General features: G+C 53.8%; 2 protein-coding genes across 4 annotated transcripts; one reads left to right on the top strand and one right to left on the bottom strand.

Annotated features, from left to right (window-relative positions):
- Window positions 1-156: 156 nt before the first annotated feature.
- Window positions 157-6,179, top strand: SLC39A5 (solute carrier family 39 member 5). 3 transcript variants are annotated; one of them, XM_012753507.2, is made up of 12 exons: window positions 157-220; window positions 898-966; window positions 1,270-1,624; window positions 2,481-2,664; window positions 3,496-3,658; window positions 3,806-3,975; window positions 4,230-4,370; window positions 4,750-4,846; window positions 4,935-5,096; window positions 5,266-5,346; window positions 5,480-5,670; window positions 5,920-6,179. In XM_012753507.2, exons 3-12 carry the CDS (start codon window positions 1,338-1,340, stop codon window positions 6,061-6,063), a joined length of 1,620 nt encoding a protein of 539 aa, XP_012608961.1. In that variant the 5' UTR covers window positions 157-220; window positions 898-966; window positions 1,270-1,337; the 3' UTR covers window positions 6,064-6,179. The 3 variants fall into 3 exon arrangements, with proteins under 3 accessions (XP_012608961.1, XP_075863476.1, XP_012608973.1); XM_076007361.1 differs by having other exon boundaries at window positions 4,935-5,063; XM_012753519.2 differs by having other exon boundaries at window positions 927-966.
- On the bottom strand, window positions 6,140-25,418 carry ANKRD52 (ankyrin repeat domain 52). The gene is made up of 28 exons (XM_012753476.2): window positions 25,274-25,418; window positions 24,870-24,953; window positions 24,349-24,427; window positions 24,071-24,141; window positions 22,837-23,037; window positions 22,219-22,306; window positions 21,933-22,075; window positions 21,379-21,591; window positions 21,047-21,125; window positions 20,642-20,756; window positions 20,009-20,091; window positions 19,784-19,901; window positions 19,504-19,572; window positions 18,834-18,974; window positions 18,674-18,754; window positions 16,723-16,834; window positions 16,446-16,517; window positions 15,947-16,148; window positions 15,617-15,704; window positions 15,425-15,542; window positions 14,544-14,763; window positions 13,477-13,564; window positions 13,285-13,368; window positions 13,031-13,176; window positions 12,715-12,797; window positions 12,428-12,510; window positions 12,151-12,242; window positions 6,140-11,736 (listed from the first exon to the last, which is right to left on the bottom strand). The coding sequence occupies exons 1-28, from the start codon at window positions 25,298-25,300 to the stop codon at window positions 11,486-11,488; spliced, it is 3,231 nt and encodes a 1,076-aa protein (XP_012608930.1). The 5' UTR covers window positions 25,301-25,418; the 3' UTR covers window positions 6,140-11,485.
- Window positions 25,419-26,039: the final 621 nt, after the last annotated feature.

Raw genomic sequence — 26,039 nt, forward strand, 5'->3', positions numbered from 1 at the left:
GGGCATTTGGGAAGGCAGGGTGTCCCTAGAAGGTGCAAAGAAGACAGGTTACAGGTAAGGAGGCCTAGGCAAAGCAGACCTGCCCCTTTAAGGTAGTGTCCCTCCCCTGCCCTCTCCCTGCAGGTGACCCTTGCCCGCCTGCCTGCCTCCCCCCCCCAGCTAGAATCAAGAAGGCTGTGTCCCCCTTCCTCTGGGTGTCCTTCCTGTCTCCCGCTGTCAGGTAATGCCAACCTCAGCCCCCTGGACTAATCACCCCAATCAGACTTTGCTTGCCTGATCTCAGGCCAGCTCAGACATCTGAGGGGAGCCCCAATGCATTTTTCCTCTCCCCACCAGAGTTTCCCCTTTCTTGGTCATAGATTTATAGAGCTCTGACTCTCGATCGTCTTGGGGTGAGAAATCGCTGAGAGCAGTTTCTTTCCCATGCATGCATCTGCGCTTGCCACTTAATCTGCTTCTTCCCCCTTCTCCCTAGTGTAGGGACACTTGGGTCCAACTTTCCCAGGGAACATGGGGATGGGGGTTGGAGATGAAGTTCAGTGCCAGATGTTAGGTAGGTGGGGTGGCAGCATATGCGAGAAAAGGCTAAAATGGTACTAACTGAGTTAGGAGTGGGGTGAAGTTATTTAAGAGAAAAAGAAACAGGCCCAGGTTTTCCTTAGCCATGTGGCTTTCCCAGGGGCAGAGGGTAGCCCCTCCCTACTCAGGGGCCCAGCATAAACTGACCTTTGACCCCCACCCCAGAGACCAGTGAACCATTAACTCCTCTCTGATGTGAGCCTTCCCACACTGGCCCCACCCCTGACCCCGCCCCAAGGAAGGTGGGCTGGGAGGGGGGGCTTGTCCATCTCAGCCTTCTATATGACGTGGCCTCCATTCCACCTGGGCACCGGGAAGCTGAGCCTGGATTCCCCTCTCTGACTCAGGAATCTTAACTCCACAGCGAGGCCTGACGGGGGACCTAAGGTAACTGCTCTCACAATTTTTGCCAGTGGGGTGAGGCCCTGGGGATTGAGGGAGGATAGAGAGGTGGGACAGGGTTGAGGGATGGGGTTTGGGAGACAGGATGGATGGTCAGCTCTGGGTCAGGAATGTGCTCTAGGAACTGGCAAAGGAGAGGCTGCTCCAGGAGACAATGGGGAGGGAGAAGGCTCTAGTGGGGGCTGCTGTTGGACTCAGGTGGGGGCAGATATAGGAGTGGTGGTTCTCCCCTGGCCTAAGCAGTAGAGCAGAGCAATAGCTTCAACCCAATCCACCTTATTCTTTCAGGGCACAGTCCTCAGGATGTTCTGGGGATAATAGGAATTGGAACCAGAGCCTCAAAGCCATTCCCTGCAATGATGGGGCCCCCAATGAGTCATCTGCTGGCTGGTCTTTGTGTATGGGTGGTCTTGGGCTGGGTAGGGGGCTCAGTCCCCAACCTGGGCCCTGCAGAGCAGGAGCAGAACCATTACCTGGCCCAGCTGTTTGGCCTGTATGGAGAGAATGGGACGCTGACTGCAGGGGGCCTCGCCAGGCTTCTCCACAGCCTGGGGCTAGGCCGAGTTCAGGGGCTTCGCCTGGGACACCATGGGCCTCAGACTGGGCGGGCCACACCCCCAGCCGCAGACAATTCCACACACAGGTACTAACCCCTTGCCCCACCCCACAGTGCCACATCCTCCAGCTTGTCTCAGAGCTTAGTTCAGTGTCTGGTTGCCTAGTTCTGGCTTCCTAAAACAAGACCCTTGGAGTTGCAAATTCTTGAGAACCCAACTCCTTGGTGTCTCTGCAAGGCCCCTCTTGCATCTATGGTCTTCAAATTCTCTCCTCCTCCAAATCCCTAGGGCCTAAATTTCTTTTTTTTTTTTTTTTCTTTTTTTTGAGACAGAGTCTCGCTTTGTTGCCCAGGCTACAGTGAGTGCCATGGCGTCAGCCTAGCTCACAGCAACCTCAAACTCCTGGGCTCAAGCAATCCTCCTGCCTCAGCCTCCCAAGCAGCTGGGACTACAGGCATGTGCCACCATGCCTGGCTAATTTTTTCTATATATATTAGTTGGCCAATTAATTTCTTTCTATTTATAGTAGAGACGGGGTCTCGCTCTTGCTCAGGCTGGTTTTGAACTCCTGACCTTGAGCAATCTGCCCGCCTCGGTCTCCCAGAGTGCTAGGATTACAGGCGTGAGCCACCGCGCCCGGCCTCCCTTAAATTTCTTACTGTTAGTCCCAATGCTAAATGTCTCCAGGCTGACTTGGCTTCCAATTTGCAGCACTTTTGTCTGTCTTTTGTTTTCTGTCACCCCCACGGCTCCCATTCCTAGACTCTCCTATAAATTGACAATTCTCGGATCTTCCTAGGATGTACATTCCACAACTTCTGGGTCTCAGGAACTCCAGCCAGTGGCTGGTCCTCCCTTTTCCCCTAAGTTCCCTGGGAATATGTCAAGGTGGGTTTCTGAGATAACAGGAGTGAGTCTGACTTGTTATCCCATCCATTCCAGGCCACAGGATCCTGAGCTGAGTGTGGATGTCTGGGCAGAGATGCCTCTGGGTCCCTCAGGGTGGGATGATCTGGAGGAGTCAAAGGCCTCCCACCTACCCCATGGGCCAGCCCCCTCGGGCCTGGACCTCTTTCACAGGCTTCTGCTGCTGGACCACTCGTTGGCTGATCATTTGAATGAGGATGTGAGTCTCATGGTCTCTAGAGAGGGGGGAGGAGCCATGGGATTAGATGGCCTGAAATGTTTAAAGAGTCAGTAATTTAATAGTCACTTTAAAAAAATCCCAATGTGGTCTTGAGGTATGTTATTCCAATAGTGAAAGATGTTCCCTCTGGGCTCAGAGCAAGTGAGCCAAGACCCAGTTTAGCACCACACTTGGCAAAGCAGAGACTCCAGAGAACTAACCCAAGTAGGCTCTGGGGATGGTTATTGGGGGACAGGGGATGAGACCTATAGGGAGAGGACAGCTGTCTTCATCTAGAAAGACAGTGAACTTGTTTCACATGCACGAGAGGTAGATAAAGCTGCCTAACCCTGAAGCAGGCCCAATGAGTACCCTATCTTGCAAGAAAGCATTCAAGCCAAGGCTGGATGAACATGTGTTGGAGCTATTAAGAGGAAGGTTGTCAATGTGCTATTTCTATGTAAAAAAAAAAAAAAAAAAAAAAGAGGAAGGTTGGATGATTTTCCAGGTTCTTTTCATTCTAAGATTCTGGCATACAGAGCTCTAGTTGTCCAACTAGCTCCATCACCAAATCCACAAAATGATCAGGGTTCACCAGCATTCAGTTTGCACTGAATTGAATATATGCATTGGATTGAATATTCACTAATAATTAACACACATTTATTTTAAGTACCCTTGCCCCTCAGTCCCCACTGCACCTGCCAGTGTGAGCAAAGGGGACCCTTGGGGAGACTCAAGAGTTCAAGCAAGGGAGGGACAGATGTTAATGATCTCAGTCATAGTTCTGAGTGATTCCCCAATGTATGACCTTCAACTCAACTCCCCTAGTGTCTGAACGGCTCTCAGCTGCTGGTCAACTTTGGTCTGAGCCCTGCTGCTCCTCTGACCCCTCATCAGTTTGCTCTGCTGTGCCCAGCCCTGCTTTATCAGATCGACAGCCGTGTCTGCATCCAAGCCCCAACCCCTGCTCCCCCAGTGAATCTAGTATCTGGTCAGTGAGTAGGAGTGGACGGGGGGCACCCCAAATCCTGGCCATGCCAAGGAAGTGGGTTCATTGGGGTCCTGCCTGTCCTTGCAGCACATTTCTGCCCCAACTTCCCTCTGGGTCCTGGCCTAACTTCAGCCCCATTTTCCCCAGCCTTGCTTCATAGTGCCCTGGCAGTCCTGTTACTCAGTCTCCCTGCTCCCCTCTCCCTGCTGTTGTTGCGGCTCCTGGGACCTCGTCTATTGCGGCCCCTGCTGGGCTTCCTGGGTGCCCTGGCCGTGGGCACTCTTTGTGGGGATGCACTGCTACACCTGCTGCCTCATGTACGTGAAGCCCCTTCCTTGTACCCCTGTCCCCAGTGGCAGATGGCCTCCATAGATCCAAGGTGTCCCCAGCCACAGGGCATTGCCTCCCCCTTTCTGTCAGCTCCCATATGCCAATTCCCCCACCCCTGGTTTCAGCCCACAGCTGCATTCTAGTAGAGTGTATGAGTGAAGGCTTGCCACCTCCCACAAGGGAGGAGGATATTGTTGGGTGTAGCAGCTCCTGGGTTCTGCCCTGACCTCCTCTCTGTTAGGTACAAGAGGGGCAGCACGCAGGACCTAGCGGGCGACCAGAAGAGGACCTGAGTCCAGGGCTATTGGTGCTCGGAGGCCTCTTCCTGCTCTTCGTGCTGGAGAACATGCTAGGGCTTTTGCGGCACCAAGGGCTCAGGCCAGTGAGTGACACCCTTTTCTTTTCCTTCTGCCAAGACCAGAGTCCTAGCCAGGAACAGGCTAAACAAGCCAGGAGGTGAGGGGCAGCATGTGCTCCTGGATCTCTGATGTTTGCCTGACTGTGCAAGACCTATCAGCTAACAGGGAATGGGGAGGGGATCCTTAAGCACAGATGCAGGATTTCTGGCCAAATCGCCTCCTCTTCGTAGTTCAAGTCAACAAGAAACAAAGGTGCCAATCTGGGAAAAGAGTAGAGGCCAAAGAACATCACAGGTGCCAGAGGTGGAAGCAGGTGTTCATTTTCCCAGCTTGTAGCTTGGCTTCCCCTTAGCCCCTGGCTCTGGTGCCTCCTCCATCAGGAGGGATACCTTCCTATTTCAGAGATGCTGCAGGCGAAAAAGAAGGGATCTCGCAACACCAAACCTGGACCCGGAGGATGGCAGTGGGATGGCCCTTCAGCCCCTACAGGCAACTCCAGGTGATTAGGAGAAAAAATGAAGACTATGTTCCCAGCTCATAGTCCTCATTTGCAGTCACCAACAGTGTCTTTGTCCTTCTTCTTGTAGAGCCAGGGGCTCAGGGCCAGAAGGCAGACAGCCAACCCCCACCAGCCCCAGCCCCTTCTGGGCACCAAGGCCATAGTCATGGGCACCAAGGTGGCACCAACATCACATGGATGGTCCTCCTGGGAGATGGTCTGCACAACCTTACTGATGGGCTGGCCATAGGTGTGCAGGGAGGGAATGGAGGGAGCTGGTCTAGGGACAGGCTAGGGCTTCTGGGAGAGGGCTGCCAGGAGGGTGGGGAGAGGATGGGAGAACTACAGAGGGAATGCAGGAGCGTGCTCCTGAGGAAACTTTCTTCTGGACTAACCCCCTCTGCTCCTGTGGAACCCAGGTGCTGCCTTCTCTGACGGCTTCTCTAGTGGCCTCAGCACCACCCTAGCAGTCTTCTGCCATGAGCTGCCCCACGAACTGGGTAGGAATGGCAGAAGTGGGGTGGAGTGGGCTCCAGCAAGGAGATCCCTCCAAAGGGTAGAACCTGGAGGCTGGTGACATGGGTGAGGGGCAGTCCTGGCTTATTCCCTTCTTTCCTGTCCTCTCCCCAACAGGTGATTTTGCAATGCTACTCCAGGCAGGGCTGTCTTTCCGGCGGCTGCTGCTGCTGAGCCTCGTGTCTGGAGCCCTGGGACTGGGGGGCGCTGCCCTGGGGGTGGGGCTCAGCTTGGGCCCTGTCCCCCTCACTCCCTGGGTATTTGGGATCACTGCTGGGATCTTCCTCTATGTGGCCCTTGTGGACATGGTGAGAGGTGTGGGGTAGGGCAGAGAAACCAAGGGAAGTGGGGAGGTGGGTGTGGAGGAGAGGGAGGTATCAGTCCTTCCACCTCCACCACCAGCTGCTGCAAGGTGTTGGACCACCGGTCTGGAAGAGTCTGAGAAATGAGGGACTGAAAGTATCGGGTGGGGGCTGCTGAGACTTTCTGACACCTTCCCTCTCATGTTTAGAGGTCAGAAACAAGGCCAGAATCCTAACATCCTTCTTTTCTTTCAGTTACCAGCCCTGCTTCGTCCTCCTGAGCCCCTGCCTATGCTGGATGTGCTACTGCAGGGGCTGGGGCTGCTGCTGGGGGGCAGCCTCATGCTTACCATAGCCCTGCTGGAGGAGCAGCTATTGCCCCTGGTCTCTGATGGCTGACAGGGCCAGTGGAGAGGGGTCCAGGTTGCCCTTCCTTCCCCCCAACCACAGGAAAGGAGGCGGGACACAGGGCCAGTAGGAGCAATAGGATTTTAATAAACAGAACCCATCCCAAAGCCATGACTACGACAGTTGTACTTGCACCAAAACAGCATAGAAAACCAGGGTGTGGTGGGAGGACTCAAAGCAGGTTGGAGAGGACATGAGTAGGGGCCTGGAGGGTGCAGGGTGCATCAGTCTGCAGGGAGAGCATTGTGCTTTAGGTCAGGGAGGAGGGGGAGGCACGGGGCAAATGCACTGAGGTCCCCACTTTTTCCTGCTGCCCTCAGTACCCTGGGGGTGCAGGACTGGGCAGATCTGCCCTTTATTGCTGCCCACCAGCATTAAACACCCCCAACCCCAACACTAGCACCACAGGTGGATCCAGGGCAGGGAGAGGGCAGGAATGGGTAAATTGCTTACAGAAAGATTCGACTAGAATCCAGTGAATTGTGCTCAGTTCTCTTTACTTCCTACAACCGAGTACATGGGTCACAGGGTGGAGGGTGCAACAGGACATGGAACATGCCCCTCCGTGCCCCCCAACACACACCTGCACACAGGATGGTGGTGTCTGCAGCATCACAGGTCATGCAGGGCATGGGGAAGGGGAGGTTCACACACACATAGATGCCCACAGCGGGTACCAGACAGAGAATACCCCTGAATATACACAGCTGTACATGGGGAACTCCCAGGTCCCCACCCCAACCCTCTCCCCTGTCTTGCTGTCCCCCAGGCAGGGGAACTGTATTGCTTTGAGAGAGCCACCCTGGGGGCTGCTCTGCCAGGCACCCTCCCCCCCACCCACCCCGATTTTGGCACATCTGCAAGACACGTGGCAGCAAGAGTAGGCACTCTCCCTCCCAGGCTTCTGCGGCTTGGAGTTGGGGAAGCGGTTAGGAGACTTCACCCTCCATCTTTCCCCTAGCCCTTCCCAAACCCCTGCCAAACCCACTCCAGCCAGAACCCATCCCCACCCCCCAAACACACACATACAAAGCTGAGCTATCCAGGAATACCAGGGGAACAAGGAGATTGTCCGGGATGGGAGCAGAGGCAGTGGGGGAAAAGACTGGAAGCAGAGACCCCCCTGGTGTGGGGTAAGACTGGCACAACAGCTACTTTAGTGCAATTGGAGAGGGTGCCCAGAGTGAGGGGTGGAGATGGGAGGGGAGGTTCTCCCCAACTTCTCTGGGGGCAAAGCCAGGCTTCCAGATTCCCCAGAGAAAGGGCTTAGCAGGAGTGAACGAGGGCCAAGGGCGATCCTCCATCACCCGCCATCCTCTGCCCTCCCAAATGCAGAGACAGCATCCCCCTCACACCTAAGTGGGCAACAGCAGCCTTGGAGTCAGTACCTTCAAGTAATTCAAAGAGCAGACCCTCCCCACCCCAGCCTCCTCCCATCTCTGGGATTTGGTCGCTTCTCTAAGGGGTTGGGTTGGGAGGAGAGAGTCCCCAAGTCAGACCCTTCCCTCTCTACTTCCCTCTTCCCAGACCACTGGGCTTGGTCCTCAAAGATTCCTTACCTCTGCCCTTGCCTGACCTGGGTCAAGGTCATGGAGGGCTGGAGCCACCACAATTAGAGGGGAAGGGGCTGCTTTGTTCCTTATCCCTCCTTCTTAAAAGGTAGGGTTCAAACTAGGTGGGATGGGGGGCCCAAACTGGTTTGCCCCAGGAGTAGGGTTTCTGGGCTAGGGTCTGTAAGGCTATTTTCCTTTGTGGTGGGAGGGGAGGCGAGGGATGAACACTGGGTATGGGGAAAGGGTGAGAAATGGCTGAGAGGGAAGGAGGAAGGGGCCTCCCCGCTGAAGCATAGTCACTGGAGTCATTTAGACGAGGAAACACTCATGTGCCTAACATACAGAGTGTGCCTACTCTTAGCCCCGCCAACCTGGCCCCAACCCCACCTCTCAGGACCCCTTCCAAGACCCCGGAGGTTTTGGGGGTACAGCCGTAGAACCATTCACTCTGGCCCCACCTGCCCCACCCCCAGCCTCTTCTCCCCTTTTAGGTCTAGGGAGTAAGAAGGTGCTTGGGTGGGCAGACAGCGGTGGAAACAGTATTGAGTTTTCCTTTGGTTACATATTGAAGGCAAAGGTGAGCTGGACTTACAGTCAAAACGGATAGGGTGAGGAAGGAAGAGGGGCCACGACTGGGGATGGAGAGGGAGGTAGGCCCTCCTCAGCCCCTCCACCCCAAGGAACACGTCTACATGGGGTGGCAGTCCCTCAGTCTCATCTCTCCCACCCCCCACAGCACCAAACAAAAGGAGAAGCCCCCTCCCCCAGGGGCTGCTCCCCACCCCAACCTGGGCTGTACATTCAGTGGTTTTTAGCAGTCCTATGGCTCAGGGGGCCATGGGGCAGGGGAGGTGGCCCATCAGTCTCAGTTGGACAGTGGCAGTGACCCGGGTCTGTCGGTCCATCCTAGGACCCACAGTTTGTGCCGTTTGTTTTTCTGAAGGATAGTACACAACCCTACCAAAGCCACCGCCCAATCAGAAACATCCCCCCAAAAATCAGAAACTAAAAACTGGCTCTTTTCATCTCGCCCTCTGATTCACACGTCTGTTTCCCTGTCTCCTATGTAGCCCTCGCTCTGTCTCCTTTGCTGGGACCTGGGCTGCTCCCAGAGTCCTCACTTAAAATAGGCCTTTTCACAAAAGTGCTTATTACTTGAAGCAAGTGCTTTAGAGCTGTGGTGGGGAGGGGCAGGGGAAGAGGGCGGGCGAAGGGAAGGAGATATTCCCTCCTGACCCTACCCCCTTAAGATTGGGGGGCATTCTGCCTGTTTTACTTCTCCACACCCGTTTAAGTCAAAGAGGTTTTTAAAAAAAATCTTAATATTAAAATAAATATGCAGTGGCCATGAGAATGGTCAAAATGCTTCAAAAAAACACTAGGGGCTGGGGAGCCCAGGGTGAGGTGTGGGGTTTCCTTTGGCATAAGGAGAGGAGGCTGCTTGTCCCCAAGCCTCCTCACAGCCACATGAGGAGGGACAGAGGACTCCCTACCACCTTCCCCAGCACTGCTGACAGTGTGCTGAGGGGCAGCAGGGAACAGACAGCCACCAGAAATCTCATCTAGCAAGACAATGGGGCTCCTGACAAATACTCAGACTCTTCCTGTCATCGCCAAACATTGATAAAGGAGAACACGACTATACCCCAAGTCTCTTCTCCAGAGGACCCATCTCCCTGCTCCCCTTGCCCCCCACCACCTAATTCCCAGCACCAAGATGAGAAGGGGGTGGAATGGGAAGATTTTAGGAGAGAGAACTAAAGTTAGGGGCAAGCTTTGCAGAACCAGCAGGGTGGGAGGGTGGGGGCTGCAGCCCTTAAGAGAGGTCACATTGATTGTCGTAAAGGGGAGGACAGGGTGTGAAGGGAGGTGGGCAAGAGGGGCGTTGCAAGGCCCTTTGGCTTTGAAAACAAAAATAAGAACTAAAAGCTGCACAAACGTTCTCACCAATAATGGTCATTTGGAAGCCTTGAAATGGTTTAGGAACTGGGGGTTGGGAGAAGCAAGACATAGAGAGATAGGGGATAGAAAGGGACCATGAAAACAATAAGGACTTGGACAAACACCCCAGGCTTCAGGGAACCAGCATGAGGTATGATTAAGGGTCTCTGTCAGGGAGGAAGGGATCCCTGGGATGCCCCTCTCCCTCAGTCCACCCGTGGCAAGGGTGGCAAGACATTCAGGGACACAACTGAAAAATGGATAAGACTATGAAGAAAGCAAACTTGGGTGGGGGAAGGAGGCCAAGGGATCCCCCAGGGGGAGACCCTGTACTGTGTAAACGAAGCCTGTCCAGTTCTCAGGGGACAATACTGATGGCAGCCAAACTGGGCAAGGATGCACTGTGGGGGAAGGGGGCATGACCTCTATTCAAGTTCTGTGTCTTGGCCCCTGGCTGAGGTATTGAGTGTGAGGAAGGGAACGCTGGGCTACAGGAGTGGGTCCAACTGTCCAGGAAGATTAACCAGGAGATGGATGGACAGAGCATTTAAAGGGACCAGGGCCAAATTCAATGCTACATTTAGAGAAAACTGCCCCCTCCTCACTCCAGCCCAGTTTGACTTTGGGGTGCAACTTTTAGAAATCTTATCAATGCAGCCCCTAGCTCAATCCCATCTCTCCCCCTTGCTGGGAAGGCAGGGACCAAGCCTCGGTATCTATTCATCTCTCCTTAGATCAATTTCCGCCTCACACTGGAGGGGAAGCCTGGGTCCCGAGTAGCCACTGTCCCTGTCTGCCCTGCCCCTCCCACCATCTTTGGCTTCAGATCAGGAGTGACTGGGGGCAGTGGGTACTCTCAGACGTAACAAAAGGTGGAGGCAGACAGGGGCACAGAGGAACTATGGGACTGGGGGGCACGGGAGGAAGAACACGGTCCCCCCATCCACATACATGCAAACACATGCCTGAAACACATAGGACATACTAGGACTGTGGTTTTGAAATGGGCAGGAAATTAATTTGTTTCTTCCCCTAAAGGACAAAATGCTTACTTAAAAATTCATGACAAGCCTCAAAGTTCAGGGAGAGGAGAGCCAGGGAGGGAATGGCCACAGGCTCTGCCCTTCCAAAAGAAGTTAAAAGAAAAAAGCAAGGTTAAAGTGCGTGGTTAGGGGGCCAGGCCAGGAGTGAGAGGACAGAGGGATGGGGCAGGCTGTAGGGGCAGAACCAGCCCTTGATTTGCATATGAGGAGCCAGGGGAGAGTGCAGGATTGGGGCCCAGGTACAGTAGTTGCTGCTTCAAGTGTTTTGCATTTGAACTTTAGGGGCAATAGGGTATAGAAGTAGGGAAAAGTTCCAGGCCCCAGTGCTAAATACCCTCCCCCTCATCCTCTAGCTGCCCCTGAAGGGGGAGGGGGTACCCCCAGAGTGCTCACACAGTACCAGAAATTAAGGCTTCTCACTGCTGCGGGGATGGAGGGGCCGGCCGAGCAGGGAGGCAGTGATGGGTATGGGAGAAAAGGATGGGGTCTGCCTGGCAGTAGGGGTGGGAGAAAAAGGGGACACAGAGGAGAGTCAGAGGGAAGAATGGGAGGAGCTGGCAGCAGAAAGGGGGAACTGAGAGATGGAGTCAAGAAAGGGGGAGCCAGGCATTTAGCAATCATTTTGGGACACTTGGCAGAAGGGGTTGCCCTGGGGGTACCAAGGGCCTGGGGTGCTCCCTGTCGGTCCCAGACCCCTGCCAGGCCAGGATGGTGTGGCAAAGGGGTGAGCAACTGCTCCCCAGTGCTTCTTTTTCCCCCTCAGCCCCCTCCACCCAGTCGTGTTCTCCTTTAAAGTGCCCTAAATGTTTAGACTTTTTCTAAATAAATAGAATAAGATACCAAGCCACCGGCAGGGGGAGGGACACTGGAGGGAGCCTACTCAGAGTAGCAGCCATCTAACCCAATGGCGCCGTGCCGCTCCTGGCTGTAGGGGCAGGAGGCCCCGTGGGGCAGGGCACCGCAGCCACCCACCGTCTTGGCAGCTGCAATGCCGCAGTTCTTGAGCAGGCTGAAGCTGAAAGGACTGACAGCGTCCTTGGGTGGGAAAGGCTTCATGGTGGAAAGGATCAAGGCCAGGCAGTCTGCCACATCCTTGTTGGGGGCACAGGCCAGTGCTGGGGTGTGACCTGCAGGGACAAGGGAGAGAACTGAGGCACAGGATCCTGTATCCTGGGTCCCCATCCACCCTCCCCCGGGCCCTAAAGTCTCTTATCTGTAGAGGGAAGTCAAGGCAGGCAAGCACCCAGCATGGTCAGAATTCAAGGGTGAGCAGGGCCCAGGAAGATTGACAGGCAGATTCTCAAAGTGCAGGGTAAAGGGCAGAGCATGGAGACAAAAGCCTGGGGTATGTGAGAGGTCTCCCCGATGCTATTGGCTCGACCAAGTTCCATCAGACTCCCCGCTGAGAGTCCACAGTACTGGTATTGGGGACCTGCTCTAAGGAGCTGCCTTGGGAAGAAAATCTCTTTTATTGCAAGGTTAAGAAGAATGTCCCTGATCCCAAAACTGGGAGAGGCAGGGGGGCTCTGGACCCCACCCACCTTCTTCATCTACAGCCAGCACTGTGGCCCCACGACTCAGCAGGGCCTGCACCACAGAAGCTAGACCATTCCGGGCAGCAATGTGAAGTGGCCTTGGAAGAAAGGAAAAAGAAAGAACAAGAAGTCAGTGCGATGCCAAACTGCCCTTCCACCCTTAGATAAGGTGGCAAGTGCACTGAACAAATACTGTGAGCTCCAGAGGGCCCCTGGAATGGGGCCACTCTTTCTTCACCCACCTGCCTCCCCCAGCCCGAAGCCCCCTTCCCTGGGCACTCACATCTGCAGCGCACTGTTGGTAGCATTGATAAGGCCAAGGTCTTGGGTTTCTGCCAGAATCATGAGGGCACATTTCTCATGGCCCTGAGGAACAGAAAGTGGAGACTTGGGAAGGAGAAGTGTGACAGGCCACAGGGTACAAGTTAGGGAGGGAGGCAGGTAGGCAAAGAAGTGTCCCATCAGTCAGGCTACAAAATCATGACTTCTAGTGCTCTCTGCAACCAAGGCATACCCATCCCCATCCAGCCATGTCCCTTACACAGCATGCCCAAACTCTACAGGCAGTACCTTGCTACAAGCTAAGTGGAGGGCCGTGTTCTTGTTCTCATCCAACACAGTAAGGTCTGCCTTTCCTCGATACAATAGAAACTCTACAAGAGAAATATAACAGAGAAACGGATGCCTAACTCCAGAACGGCAGCCACCCCAGCTCTCCACCCTCTAATCTGCATATATTTTGCATCCCATCCACAGAGGGTGAGACACCCAAAAACATCCCTCCTGTTTCCTGAACCCCAGCCCTAGTAAGCCCCCAAAGGCAGGGCTGACCCATCCAGCAAACTCCAAGTGGAGCTCCTCCCTTTCACCTGCAGCCCCTACACACCCACAGCAGCAGTCTGCCCGTTCTCAGCTGCCGTCATGAGCGCAGTGCGGCCAGTGTGGTCAGTGGCGTTCACCTCGGCTTGATGCTGTAACAGCATCCGGAGTCCAGAGACATTGTCCGCGAAGGCAGCGGCGTGAAGAGGGGTCCTATGGGGTGGGGGTCAGGGCAGACTGAAATTGGGAAGACTCTTCTGCCTGAGCAGAAAGAGGAAGCCAGAGGCAACTAAGGCTTCTCCCAAGCCTTCCATAACTCACCGTCCTTTGGCATCACGGCTGTTCACAATCTTGGCACCCAGAGCTCCCAGCAGCATCTCTGTAGTGCTGTCCTGGTTATTAATTCTGGGAGAAGAGGCAGGAGGGGTCATCAGGAGGAACAAGGGAAATGGACCTGTCCTAAGCTCAGGTCACAGTCCCGAGAGAGGGGCTGATACAATGGAAAGGACTTACACTGCACAGTGCAAAGGAGTGAAGGGGTTTCCTTCCAGGTATGAAAACGGGCTGTGTTCAAGTAACAACTCCAGACAATCTTCATGTCCTGGGCATAAGGAAAAAAGAGTGGTGATGAAGAGAAATGACAAGTTTCCCTACATCTGCCCTGTCCATTTTTTTTTGTTTTTTTGAGACACAGTCTCACTCTGTTGCCCAGGCTAGAGTGCTGTAGCATCGGCCTAGCTCACAGCAACCTCAAACAGCTGGGCTCAAGTGATCCTCCTGTCTCAGACTCCCAAATAGCTGGGACTCCTAGTGTGAGCCACCACACTTGGGTAATTTTTCTATTTTTAGTTGCCCAGCTAATTTCTGTCTCTAATTCTAGCAGAGATAGGGTCTTACTCTTGCTCAGGCTGGTCCCAAACTCCTTTTTTTTTGAGACAGAGTCTCACTCTGTTGCCCGGGCTAGAGTGCTATGGCGTCAGCCTAGCTCACAGCAACATCAAACTCCTGGGCTCAAGCAATCCTTCTGTTTCAGCCTCCCAAGTAGCTGAGACTACAGGTATGTGCCACCACGCCCGGCTAATTTTTTTCTATATATTTTTAGTTGGCGAATTAATTTCTTTCTATTTTTAGTAGAGACGGGGTCTCGCTCTTGCTCAGGCTGGTCTCGAACTCCTGACCTCGAGTGATCCTCCCATCTTGGTCTCCCAGAGCACTAGGATTACAGGCATGAGCCCCCACGCCCAGCCTGGTCCCTAACTCCTGAGCTCAAGTGATCCTCCTGCCTCAGCCTCCTAGAATGTTAGGATTACAGGTGTGAGCCACCATGCCCGGCCTTATTTTTTTTTTTAAGAGATGGAGTTTCACTATGTTACCCAGGTTAGCCTCAAACTCAAGCAATCCTCCATCTTGGCCTCCCAAAGTGCTGGAATTACACGTGTAAGCCACCATGCCTAGGCCCTGTCCTTTTTTTGACACTCTATTCCACTTCTAGATCAACCCAGCTTCCTCCCATAACCCAACTATCCCCTCCTATATACCCCACACACGTTCCTGTGCCTACAAAGGCCCCAGATCAGTACCAGTGTAGGAGGCCCAGTGCATGGGCGAGTATCCGCTGTAATCCACCCCGGCATCCAGGGGGTCTGTGGAAAGGGCAGCCTGCAGCAGGGTCCGCAGTACTGCAGTGTGGCCACACGCTGAGGCCAGGTGAATGGGTGTGCGGCCCTTAAAGTCTCGGCACAGCACAAACGCATCATGGTCCAGCAGGGCAGCCAGGCAGTCCTCACAGCCAGTCACTGCCTGTGGGTGACGTGGGAGTGTGAGTGGGGTAAGAAGCCACTCCCTTTCCACTGGCCAGTTGCTGGGGGCTGGCCCAGGGGCAAGAAGTACTTCCAGGGCTCCAATCCTTGTCTTTACAACAATGATTCTAAGTGTTAGGGATCAGCACCTCCTTCTTTAACTCTATGCTAATCAGGGTGGTGAGAGTTAATACTGGAGTTCTGGAGTAAAAGGCCAAATGGAGAGTACAAAAGAGACTAAGGGATCAGATGAAAATTTCCTGCAGGAGAGGAAGAGGCTTTAGGACAAGTGATCAAGGAAAAGGATCTAGGTGGTAGCATCATTATCCAATGGCACAGGGTCAACAGGGTATCTTGGGCAAGTGATCGAGGAGAAGGATCTAGGTAGTAGCATCATTATCCAATGGCACAGGGTCAACAGGGTATCTTGGGCAGGGTCTGGGTGAGAAGCATTTAGTTGTATGTGATTACAACGCAGGGTCAACTGGGAATCAGCCCAGGATACCAGGGACACATCCTGGGGCAAGCCTAGTAAGATCCAATAAGACCGTGGGCACAAAATCCTGGCCCGTCTCCTAGACGCTCTGATGCCCTACTGCTAGGACCCTGTGCTCCCACACCAAGGCCTGTCTGCGAGCAATCCCACCCAGGAGCTCACTCACTCCACGGTGGAGGGCAGTACGGCCCCGGAGGTCAGCAGCATCAGCTGTGGATCCTTTCTCTAGCAGCAGATGTACACAGTCCACGTGGCCATTCATGATAGCCAGCATCAGTGGGGTTCTACAGAGGGGGCAGAAGCGGTGAGGGTCTAGCAAGGATTGGAAAACCTTACTCAACCCCTGGCCCACACTCACTGTCCATAGGCATCCATGACATCTGTGATGTCAGCTCGTTCTCCACTGTCGATCAGCAAGTGCAGGGAATCAGTGTGGCCAGAGGCAGCTAGAGAAAAAGGGAGACTGTGTCAGGGCAGTCAGGAAGGCAGGCCAAGCCTAAGGAACTCAGAGGCCAAGATTATGGGAAGACCTGGGCCAGGGTGCAATCTTTGAGGTGCAATCTTTGAGCTACGAATCAGGGCTTGAAGTTTCCATTCTCCTTACCCCACCCTACTTCCACCCCTAACCCCATCCAGGAGGGATTTAGTATGGCAAGGGTAGGACAGCAAGCCTGTAGGGGCTACTGACCAGCAGCGTGCAGGGGCGTCCACTTGCGCTTGCGCTCTTTGATGAGGGCAGAGGCGCCATGGGCCGTAAGCACCTCCACACACTCAGTAGAGCCTCGCTCAGTGGCCAGGAAGAGCGCGGTCCGGCCCTTGTGGTCCCTTACATCCAGGTTCACCAGCGTCTCAGCCAGTGTCTTCAGGGCTTCACAGTGACCGTTGTAGGCCTGGTGGGGGCAGGCAGGCAACGGACACAGTTTGGGACATTCCCCTGTCCCTAACCCGTCCCAGCTCTGGTCTTGGGGTTTATGGGGAGGCTCCAGGCATTAGTCCTCTATAAGCCCTTGGGCCCCACAAGGCCTCTTACTCTGCACTGTGCTCATACCCTGTCCAGACAACTCCCTGCTTGCCACATTCCCACAAGAAGGCAGAAACAAGGATACATTCACAAGTGCCAGCCTCTTTGTGTGGGCCTTGGGGCAAGTCTGGACAAGGAAGGCAAGAGGAAAAGACTTGGGACTCACAGCTAAGTGCAAAGGGCTGACTGGAATGGTGCTCTCCACATCCTCCAGGCAGTTAAAGGACATTTCTAAGAGCTGTAATGGACAGGAAAGTAGGTGATGAGACTTTGGAACTCCCACGTTATTATCTCAGTCCCCCACTCACAGTAATCCCCTAAGTCCCTGGATCTAAAGCCCACATTTGATTCAACCACCCCTTGGTTTTAGAACCCACAAACCCCAAGGTGGGCTCTGTCCCCTGCCCCTGCCTCCCCTCCCCCAGGCCAGTCGTGACACATACCAGTTCGAGGTTCTGTCTGTTGCCATAGGCGGCTGCATAGTGCACAGCTGTATAGCCCTGCCTGTCCCGTAGGGAGGGGTCTGCACCGTTATCCAGTAAGAACTCCAGACAGCTGGGGAGCAGAGGATACACTGTGAGGCAGGGACAGGCCCAGCCCTGGAAGGCACAGTTCTGGGAGGGCCAGAGAGGGGCAAGGGAGCCCCTCCAGGCCTACCTGGCCACCACCCATCCTCTGGTCTAGGTAGGCTCTCCTGCCCATTCCTCAGCCCCAGCTTTAGTCCTACTACTTTCTCAAGGTCTGCCCTACTAGGAGGTATAAGAAGGCTGCCAAGAAGTTCAGAAGAGGCAGCACCTTCCCCTGGGAAGACTGGAGAAGGGCTCACACAGGAGAGGAGCTGGGGCTGAGTGTGAGATGGGCTAGGAGAAGGTATCCTAGGCAGAGGTTAGCATAGCTTAAGTGCCCTCCTCTGCTCTTTGAATGCTCTCTTACAGGACCTAGAGCACAATACTCAGTTTTCAGCCTCCTGCTGATCCCCACATGCTTTTCCCCACCTGCTAACCCCTGGCTAGAATGCCTTCTCCTCCTGGCCCATCCGAAGAAGTCCTACTTATCTCACACTCAGCCCCAGCTCCTCTCCTCTGTGAGCCCTTCTCCAGTCTTCCCAGGGGAAGGTGCTGCCTCCGCTGAACTCGTTGGCAGCCTTCTTATACCTTCATAGTAGTAATAATAAGGTATCTAGCATTATGTGTCAAGCAGTTCTAGGTACTTCATGTGTATTCAATAATTTAATCCTCTTAATCGAGGCCCAGCGAGGTGGCTCATGACTGTAATCCTAGCACTCTGGGAGGCTGAGGCGGGCAGACTGCTCGAGGTCAGGAGTTCAAAACCAGCCTGAACAAGAGCGAGACCCCATCTCTACTATAAATAGAAAGAAATTAATTGGCCAACTAATATATAAAGAAAAAATTAGCTGGGCATGGTGGCACATGCCTGTAGTCCCAGCTACTCGGGAGGCTGAGGCAAGAGAACTGCTTGAGCCCAGGAGTTTGAGGTTTCTGTGAGCTAGGCTGATGCCACAGCACTCATTCTAGCCTGGGCAACAAAGCGAGACTCTGTCTCAAAAAAAATAAGAAAATAAATAAAAATAATAAATAATTTAATCCTCTTAATGATCCTATAATGTAGATACTATTTTTATCCTTACTGTGTTTAAGGAAATTGAGGCTCTGAGGTTAAGTAACTTGTCAAGGGTCACATAGCTGTGCCTCTTCAATTTTAGTATCTTTTTTTTTTTTTTTTTTTTGAGACAGAGTCTCGCTTTGTTGCCTGGGTTAGAGGGCCGTGGCATTAGCCTAGCTCACAGCAACCTCAAACTCCAGGGCTTAGGTGATCCTTCTGCCTCAGCCTCTCAAGTAGCTGGGACTTCAGGCATGCACCACCATGCCTGGTTAATTTTTTCTATATTCTTAGTTGGCCAATTAATTTCTTTCTATTTTTAGTAGAGACGGGGTCTCGCTCTTGCTCAGGCTGGTTTCTAACTCCTGACTTTGAGCGATCTACCCGGCTCGGCCTCCCAGAGTGCTAGGACTACAGGCATGAGCCACCACACTCGGCTGAAAAACTAAATTTTTACAAAAAGCTTTTTGACCATCCATCTCTTTAGAGAAGGAACTATGTCTCACGCTTTCGTCTTTGCCCACTCTGGGTTAAACTCAGAGTACTCAAAACACACTGCTAGGAGCTGGAGGCAGTGGCTTACGCCTGTAATCCCAGCAACCTGGGAGGCTAAGGTGGGAGTAACGCTAAGAAAAAAATCAAACCAAACACTGCTGGCTGACCGACATGACAGCAGCAGAAATGTGGTGGTGGAGATTCAGAGGTGCTGGAAGAATCACAGGACCAGAGTTAGCACTTTAGGAAAGCACGTCCTGGGAGTCTTCTGTTACTCACAAGAAAGCCTCTTTCCTGCGGGACTCCTTCAGTGGCTCGTCCTCTTCGGCATCGTGGCTGGAAGGTGTGTGGGGTTCCGCTCTAGAGAAGAGAGAGAAAAGGTCAGGGGGAGATTCAGGGAGGTGAATGGGGTTGAGAAGGGCCAAAGTGGGAGTCTCACCTCCTGTAAGTGTCGGAGGCAGCAGCATAGTGCAGGGGAGAACAACCTTTACAGTCAGCCTCGTTGACACCTGCCCCGGCAGTCACCAGTGTTACTGCACACTGGTAGCTACCGTTGGCAGCTGCATAGTGCAGTGGGGTCCTGGGGAAGGAGTGAAGGAGGGTGCGTAAGAGAATCAGGGACAGATCCAAATGCAACCAAAGGAGCACCCAAATGCTGCTTTGTTTTTTTTTTGAGACAGAGACTCGCTTAATTGCCCAGGCTAGAGTGAGTGCCCTGGCGTCAGCCTCGCTCACAGCAACCTCAAACTCCTGAGCTCAACCAATCCTCCTGCCTCAGCCTCCCGAGTAGCTGGGGACTACAGGCATGCGCCACCATGCCGAGCTAATTTTTTTCTATATATGTTAGTTGGTCAATTAATTTCTTTCTATTTATAGTAGAGACGGGCTTGCTCTTGCTCAGGCTGGTTTTGAACTCCTGACCTTGAGCGATCCGCCTGCCTCGGCCTCCCAGAGTGCTAGGATTACAGGCGTGAGCCACCACGCCCGGCCCCAAATGCTGCTTTGTAACATTCGCTTCACTTACTCTCCAACTCTCCACCCCTTCTTCCCTTTACCATTTTTCTCTCTAATCAGACATTCCCTATGTATACCCCTGCATATTAACATACCTTCCAAATTTGTCTCTCCTCCTCAAGTCAGCTCCACTGCTCAACAGCAAATTAAGACATTCAACATTCCTAAAAGGAAGATGATGGTTAAGGGAGTTAGAGCCTCAGGGAGAAGCCATAGGTTCAGTAAGGGGCTGAGGAAGGATGGAACTAAACAGCCCTTTCTGCTGTAACTGCTCTCATTGTGAGAGGGGGAACAGATCTGGGCAGGTAAGAATGAGGGGCTGAGACCTCTGCCCAGTCTCTTCTCAAGGCCTGGGAGAGAGGAAAGAGAACTCACCCTCCAGAAGCAGCAGCATGAAGACAGGTGCGGCCAAGGTTGTCAGGTGTATTGATGTCAAACCCAGCTGAAAGCACATGCTCATTGCTGAGTGAAGATACAATGCTGTACAGCTGACCTGGAGGGGCAGAACAGCCACAGGTCACATCTGAGAGCATTAAGCAGAGAGGGAAAAACCTCTACTCTCTTATACACCTGCCTGAGCCCCAGCCAGTTGGCACATACCTGAGGAAAGCAGCTTACGACAACAGTCAGAGAATCCAAAGAGGACAGCTAAGTGCAGGGGGAACATGTCATGGATGCCGCGCCTGGGGAGAAGTTGAGGGACTCAGTCTTTGGGTCAAGGAGGAACCAGTTATAGACCTCTTTTTTGTGGCCCACCACCATCCTAGGATTCAGGGTAGAAGGTTCTCCAAGGTTCCCTTTGGCAAGCTTCCTTGTGCCTCCATGTTTTTTTGTTGTTTTTTTAAGACAGAGTCTCACTCTGTTGCCTGGGCTAGAGTGCTGTGGCGTTAGCCTAGCTCACAGAAACCTCAAACTCCTGGGCTCAAGCGATCCTTCTGCCTCAGCCTCCCGAGTAGCTGGGACTACAGGCATGCACCACCATGCCCGGCTAATTTTTTATATGTATTTTTAGTTGGCTAATTAATTTCTTTCTATTTATAGTAGAGACAGGGTCTCGCTTTTGCTCAGGCTGGTCTCAAACTCCTGACCTTGAGCAATCCTCCCGCCTTGGCCTCCCAGAGTGCTAGGATTACAGGCGTTAGCCATCGAGCCCGGCCTTGCCTCCATGTTTGACGTGAGCAGTCTGTATAGACCTGAAGCAGCCCAGAAGTGGGGTCAGGGGCCCCAACTTACCTGGCAGTATCCGCGCCATTGGTCATGAGGGTGCTGATGAGCAGCTCGTGTCCATAGCGAGCAGCCACATGCAGTGGCGTGTTCCCAAATTTGTCAGCACAATCAATCTCGCTGCCTGAGGGGGAGGCACACACAAACTCAGGTAGACCTCAGGCTTAAGACCACTCTCACTAGTTAGCTACGATTTGAGTACTTATTAAGTGCTAGGTGCCAGGCCCATCATTCTACATGTATTATCTTGTTTGTAAGCCTTAGGAGACTGGCAGGGCAGAGAGGGCCATTTCCACAGAGTTCCAAGTGCCTATCCTGACTAGAAGAGGGCAAAAGAAAGAAGGTAGGGGGTTTCTAGGAATGAGTTCATTGGGGGAGGAGGAGATGAAAACACACAGTCTCCCCAGTCCATACCATTCTGGATGAGGATCTGGGAGCGCGTGAAACGGCCATGGATCGCAGCCATATGCAGAGGACTTTTCCCTTCTTTGCTCTGTGGAAACATGGTTGGTTTTATTCAATGCAAAGCAGAAACTGCCCTGTTCCCCCTTCCAAGGACACATCTCTGAGGACAGAGAGGTCATATGGGCATCTTCTCAGCCCACACTGTCCTGAGTCCCTAGCAAGATCTAATCACCCCAGGAAGCAAGGAAACAACTCCCCAGGAGAGCTATCCAGACATGGTCAGGACCCCCAGAGCCATGTTCCTCTCTCCCCACTGGTCTAAGCCTCATCCCTTCAGGCACCTGGTAGTTGACATCAGCCCCGTTATTGACCAACAGCTCCAAGCAGAGCGCGCCATTGGTGGAGACTGCAGCCACATGCAGTGGAGTGAAGCCCTTGTCATTTGGCTGGTTGACATTGGCTCCTGCATTCACCAGCTCAATAGCCACAGCATCCTGGCCCAGGTAGCAGGCGATGTGCAAAGCTGTGTTTCCAAAAGCGTTGGGCTCATCAATCTGGATTTCCAGGGGTGAGGGTAAGGGAGGTATCAGTTTAAACAAAGTGGAAGCTGGCACATATAGCCTAGAGAGTCCCAGAAATCCAATGGCTGCCTCAGTCCCCTCAGGTTCCTGACCCAAAAGACTGAGGGCACTATTACTTAAGGTAAGCATTATTCAGACACTCTTTTTTTTTTTCTTTTTTATTTCTGTTTGTTTTCTATTCAGACACTCTTCACCACATCTCCCCAACCTCCCAAAACCATACCAACACTCCTAGCATCTTCATAACTCTATAACTGAGTCTGACCTCCCACTACCTCCCCTCAGTCCCCAGCCCCCGTACTCAGCACCCTGACCTCAGCCCCCATCCGAAGCAGGTACTTCACCACTTCAATCTGGCCACTGGCAGCAGCTGTATGGAGCAGTCCATAGCCCTTCCGGTCTTTACAGCCAAGGTCTGCTCCCCGTGCCACCAGCAGTTTCAGGACCTCCAAATGCCCTGAAAAAAGAAAGGACACTCTCAAGGAGGTAGAAGATAAACTCTATGACCCTGAGCTCCTCTCTCCAAAGGCTGCAACCCATATCCCTTCCCTATGAATTCTAAATGACAACTTTCTGATTTTCCTGTGTATTCCCTCTCACCTAGAAAAGCTGCCCAGTGCAGAGGCTGCCGCTCCTTTTTGTCACAAACATTCAGGCTGGCTCCTTTGTTGAGGAGCAGGTTCACCGTCTATATCAGGATATGAAAGACATCTGTTCAGCACAAGGTTCATGCTGACAGTCTACCTAAGAGCAGAGGCCTCATCTCCTGATAAGGCTGAGCCAGCCTAATTAATGCCTGTATTCTTGAGCAGAACAATCTGGAGGACTAAAGGGAATAGCAGAAGCAGGCACTAAGGAGATACCAGATAGATCTGGAACATTAAGGGAAACTCAAGGGAGTCTCTTCAGGTGATCTGGTGGTTCTTAAACTCTTATGAGGCTTTGAAAATGTGTTGAAAGACATGGACTCTCTTTTCAGAAAAAGGCATGTATGCAAAAATTGTCCATGTAACATCAGATGGTTTGTTAACCTCCTGAAGTCCAAGTCAAAACTTTCAATCTAGTCCAATCATTCATTTGGTGCTTGAGCTGGAATGTTTACATAACTATCTGGGTGGCTTTTCCCCTAGGCCTGATGGCCCAGAAGCAGGGAAAGGTAAGTAGGAAAGTAAGGAAAGGGAAAGAACTAGGCTGGGCCTGGTTTGGAGTAGTCCTCACCTCAAGATGCCCACTATGCACTGCATGGTGCAGAGCACTGCGCCCGCTCCTGTCAGCCACGTTGAGGCTGCTCAACAGGGGTGCCAGAGCCTCAGCACACTTGGTGGCCCGGTTGGCGGCAGCCACATGCAGTGGTGTCTGCCACAGCTTGTCCCGGGCATTCACATCTGCTGAATGTGCCAGCAGCAGCCCCAGCACCTTCTGTTGAGGGGCAGGGGGCAAAAGATAGAGGGGGATCAGAGGGTAAAGCAACAGGAAATGGAGGAGGGATAGGTCAGCATGGCACATATGGCACCATCCCCCCCATCACAGAGTCTTTTCTCACTTTTCCAACATACATAGCCTTTCCATATCTACTTTCCATCTTCTGGATCTTTTTAGAGCTTTAAAAATCTTCCTTACCTTGCTGAGGGAAACAGGGACCCCTTTCTCAAGTCACCTGGTATCACTCCAACCTAGACTCTGAAAATCTTAACCCACAAACATCCATTCCCAAGCAAATCCACACATGTAGATCCATACATCCCAACCCCCCACTACTTCCAGGAAAACTTAACTCCCCTTGCTACATTAATACCCTGAACATGTTCCTTAGCCCTTTCATAGGCACCAAAATCATTTCCATTACCTCAGTAAGCAAACAGATACTGGTTCCTCTCCAAAATCCAGCCTTAAAATGCCCCTCCTAACCACCACCCACCTCATTCCCACTGGCCTCAGACCCTCCCCCTGGTGGCTGGAGCCAGTGATGGCTGAATTGGGGCTGGGGGCTCTCCTTTTCCTTCTCTTCAGGGTTACAGGGAACTGGGTAGAGGACCCAACTAATAAAATATGTTTGTCCCCTGTGCTGTCAACTTTCATGCTGCTTGAGAGGCAGGGATGCAAGCGATCACTATGCCCATCCCCCATCAGAAGGAAAGAAATATCAGTGCCCAGAGGGGGATCAGACTCAAGGTGGCCCCCCAGGGAGGGATGAGTCACTCAGGCCTGGCAGCAGGGCCCCCGCAGTCTGCCAGCCCAGTGTTAAGCTCTCCCTGACGTCACATAGCTGGCAGCACTCAGCCCCCTTACCAGCCTGTTTTAGGGGTAGAAGGGAGGGGCCAAGATCTGGTCTCCTCCCTACCTGGGGTAGAACAGCTTATAGGGCAGAGGATTGAGACTCTCCAACCTTTAACCCCCACCTTTAATCAATGCATCCTTTTTGGAAGGGTGACAGAAGGTGGGAGGCCCATACCTCGTTTCGGGAGGCAGCAGCACGATGAAGAGGGGTCAGCCACAGTGTGTCCTTAGCGTTGACATTAGCACCTGTGGGGATATAATTTCCTATTTTGATGGAAAGTGGGGAGTGGGCGAGAAAGAAGTCACTAACCAGGCCAGGGAATCTGGATGAAGCTGGCACCTCACCTGGGACCAAGCACCAAAGATCAATCCTTGGATATCAAAAAAGAGACTCCGCCCCTCCCTCCTTCCCTCTCTCCCTAGATGCCACACCTTCCAGCTCCCCACTTTCACCTGACATCAGTAGCAACTGGAGGATGGGGACATCGCCTACGTAGGCAGCAGCATGCAATGGGGTTCGCCTCTCTTGGTCCTGGGAAGGCAGAAAAGAAGAGCGGCGGTGGTGGTGGTAGGAAACTATAAAGGACCCTAGCCCAAGTCTTAGACCTCCAGGCCTTTCCCCACAATCTCTTCCCATGGCAGCATCCTGAGAGTCAAAGATAAGCACCTAGGGAGGGTGGAGTCAGGGCCACAGGGCCGAGAAGCCATCTCCTTTTTCCAGGAGGGGTGGGGGCGCTGCAGACCCCAATGGTTCAGAAAAAGAACACCGTTTCTGGGTATCCCCAGACCCACTGGCCTGTGGTCCAAGCCTGACTGACCTACTGTTCCCCATCCCCAAATGCACAGCTGGCTCCCCACCCCAGGGTGGAAAGAGGTGCGGCCTCGTCTGAGCAGAGGAGACCCGGAACCGCCCCACTGCGAGCGGTCCAGAACACCGGATTCAGAGCTCGCCATCCTCCCTGCTCCCAACTCACCAGCACATTGATGTTCTCCTTCTGTGAGAGGAGGGAACGCACTTCCTCCACATCTCGGCTAAAGATGGCCTGGACCAGGGGCGGCTGCAAGCAGAACCCGCATTCAGGGAGCGGGCCAGAGCGGAACCGCGGTGGGGGTGGGGGAGCACCCAGCTTTGAGGGGGGGACGTCGCTGGAGGGGCTCGGCTGTGGGGGGTGCTGGCTGAAGCGGGCTCCTGCGGTGCCTCCGCCGGTTGCTAGGTCCCCAAGGACACTGGCTCGGTTGAGGGGAGCGCGGCGTGGGGCGGGGCGTGAGCTGCGGTAGCCCCGGGCTCCGGCCCAGCCTAGGCCGCACATCCCCCGGCTCGCGTGGCGGCGGCACCGAGCCCTGGAAGAAGGAAGCAGGGAAGGGCAGGAGGGCTGACCTGGTCTGTGATGCTGAGGATCCCCATGGCCCGGCCCGGGCTCCGTCCGCATCGAGCTCCCGGCGGCGGCGGCGGCAGCTCCACCGGGGACACGGGGCGGCCCAGGCGGCGGCTGCGGCGGCGGCGGCTGCGGGGAGAGCGCGGCCCCGCCTACCGGGGGGCGGGCGAGCGGGAGGCCGCAGCGCTCCCTGGCGGCCGTCCTGGGCCCGGCCGCAGGGCTCTCGCCGCGCAGGCTGTCCCAGGCCGCAGCGCCCTCCGCCCCACCCTGGCTGCCGGAGCTGCCTGGCACCCCACACCTCGGACGCTGGCACCCGGTTCCCCCGGCCGGCCGCACTGTGTTCTCCGCTCCAGTCTGAAGATCCGCGAGGTCCCCCGCAAGACGCTAGCGGAAACCCAGGCCTTGGTCCCGCCGTTCCTCTCAACCTGGGGACCAAACGGCTGGCCAGATCTCACCCAGCCCACAGTGCCCCCGCCCGAGCTAACTCCTCCAGTCAGCTATTTCAAACGCCAAATTCCCCACAGACTATGGGAAACTGGGGGGTGGAGATCTAGGAATTATATGTCAATAGCCCCAGGGGGAGCGAAGGCGCGTATCTCCACTGGCGGACACGTGAACTCCGTAGAAAGGAACTAGCTAAAGTGCTCAAACTGCAGAGAAACCCCAGGAAGGATTCTCCTGCTGCAGAAAACCCCAAGGAGGCTAGGATAACTGACAGCTAGGGAAGGCCTCCCAAGGCCAACAGAAGGGGCACTTTTCAACTCCCTA

Source organism: Microcebus murinus, chromosome 10 (assembly GCF_040939455.1).
Source record: "Microcebus murinus isolate Inina chromosome 10, M.murinus_Inina_mat1.0, whole genome shotgun sequence".
Taxonomy (NCBI): domain Eukaryota; kingdom Metazoa; phylum Chordata; class Mammalia; order Primates; family Cheirogaleidae; genus Microcebus; species Microcebus murinus.

What these genes read in the sequence shown, in the direction of transcription:
- SLC39A5 (XM_012753507.2), top strand. Translation starts at nt 1,338, where the DNA reads ATGATGGGGCCCCCAATGAGTCATCTGCTGGCTGGTCTTTGTGTATGG. An exon ending in CTGATCATTTGAATGAGGAT is followed by an intron (nt 2,665 to 3,495) that starts GTGAGTCTCATG and finishes CAACTCCCCTAG; the next exon opens with TGTCTGAACGGCTCTCAGCT. An exon ending in CCCAGTGAATCTAGTATCTG is followed by an intron (nt 3,659 to 3,805) that starts GTCAGTGAGTAG and finishes CATTTTCCCCAG; the next exon opens with CCTTGCTTCATAGTGCCCTG.
- ANKRD52 (XM_012753476.2), bottom strand. Translation starts at nt 25,300, where the DNA reads ATGGGGATCCTCAGCATCACAGACCAG. An exon ending in AATGGCGCGGATACTGCCAG is followed by an intron (nt 20,092 to 20,641) that starts GTAAGTTGGGGC and finishes ACTTCTCCCCAG; the next exon opens with GCGCGGCATCCATGACATGT. An exon ending in AGGAGAGACAAATTTGGAAG is followed by an intron (nt 18,975 to 19,503) that starts GTATGTTAATAT and finishes CTCCTTCCCCAG; the next exon opens with GACCCCACTGCACTATGCAG.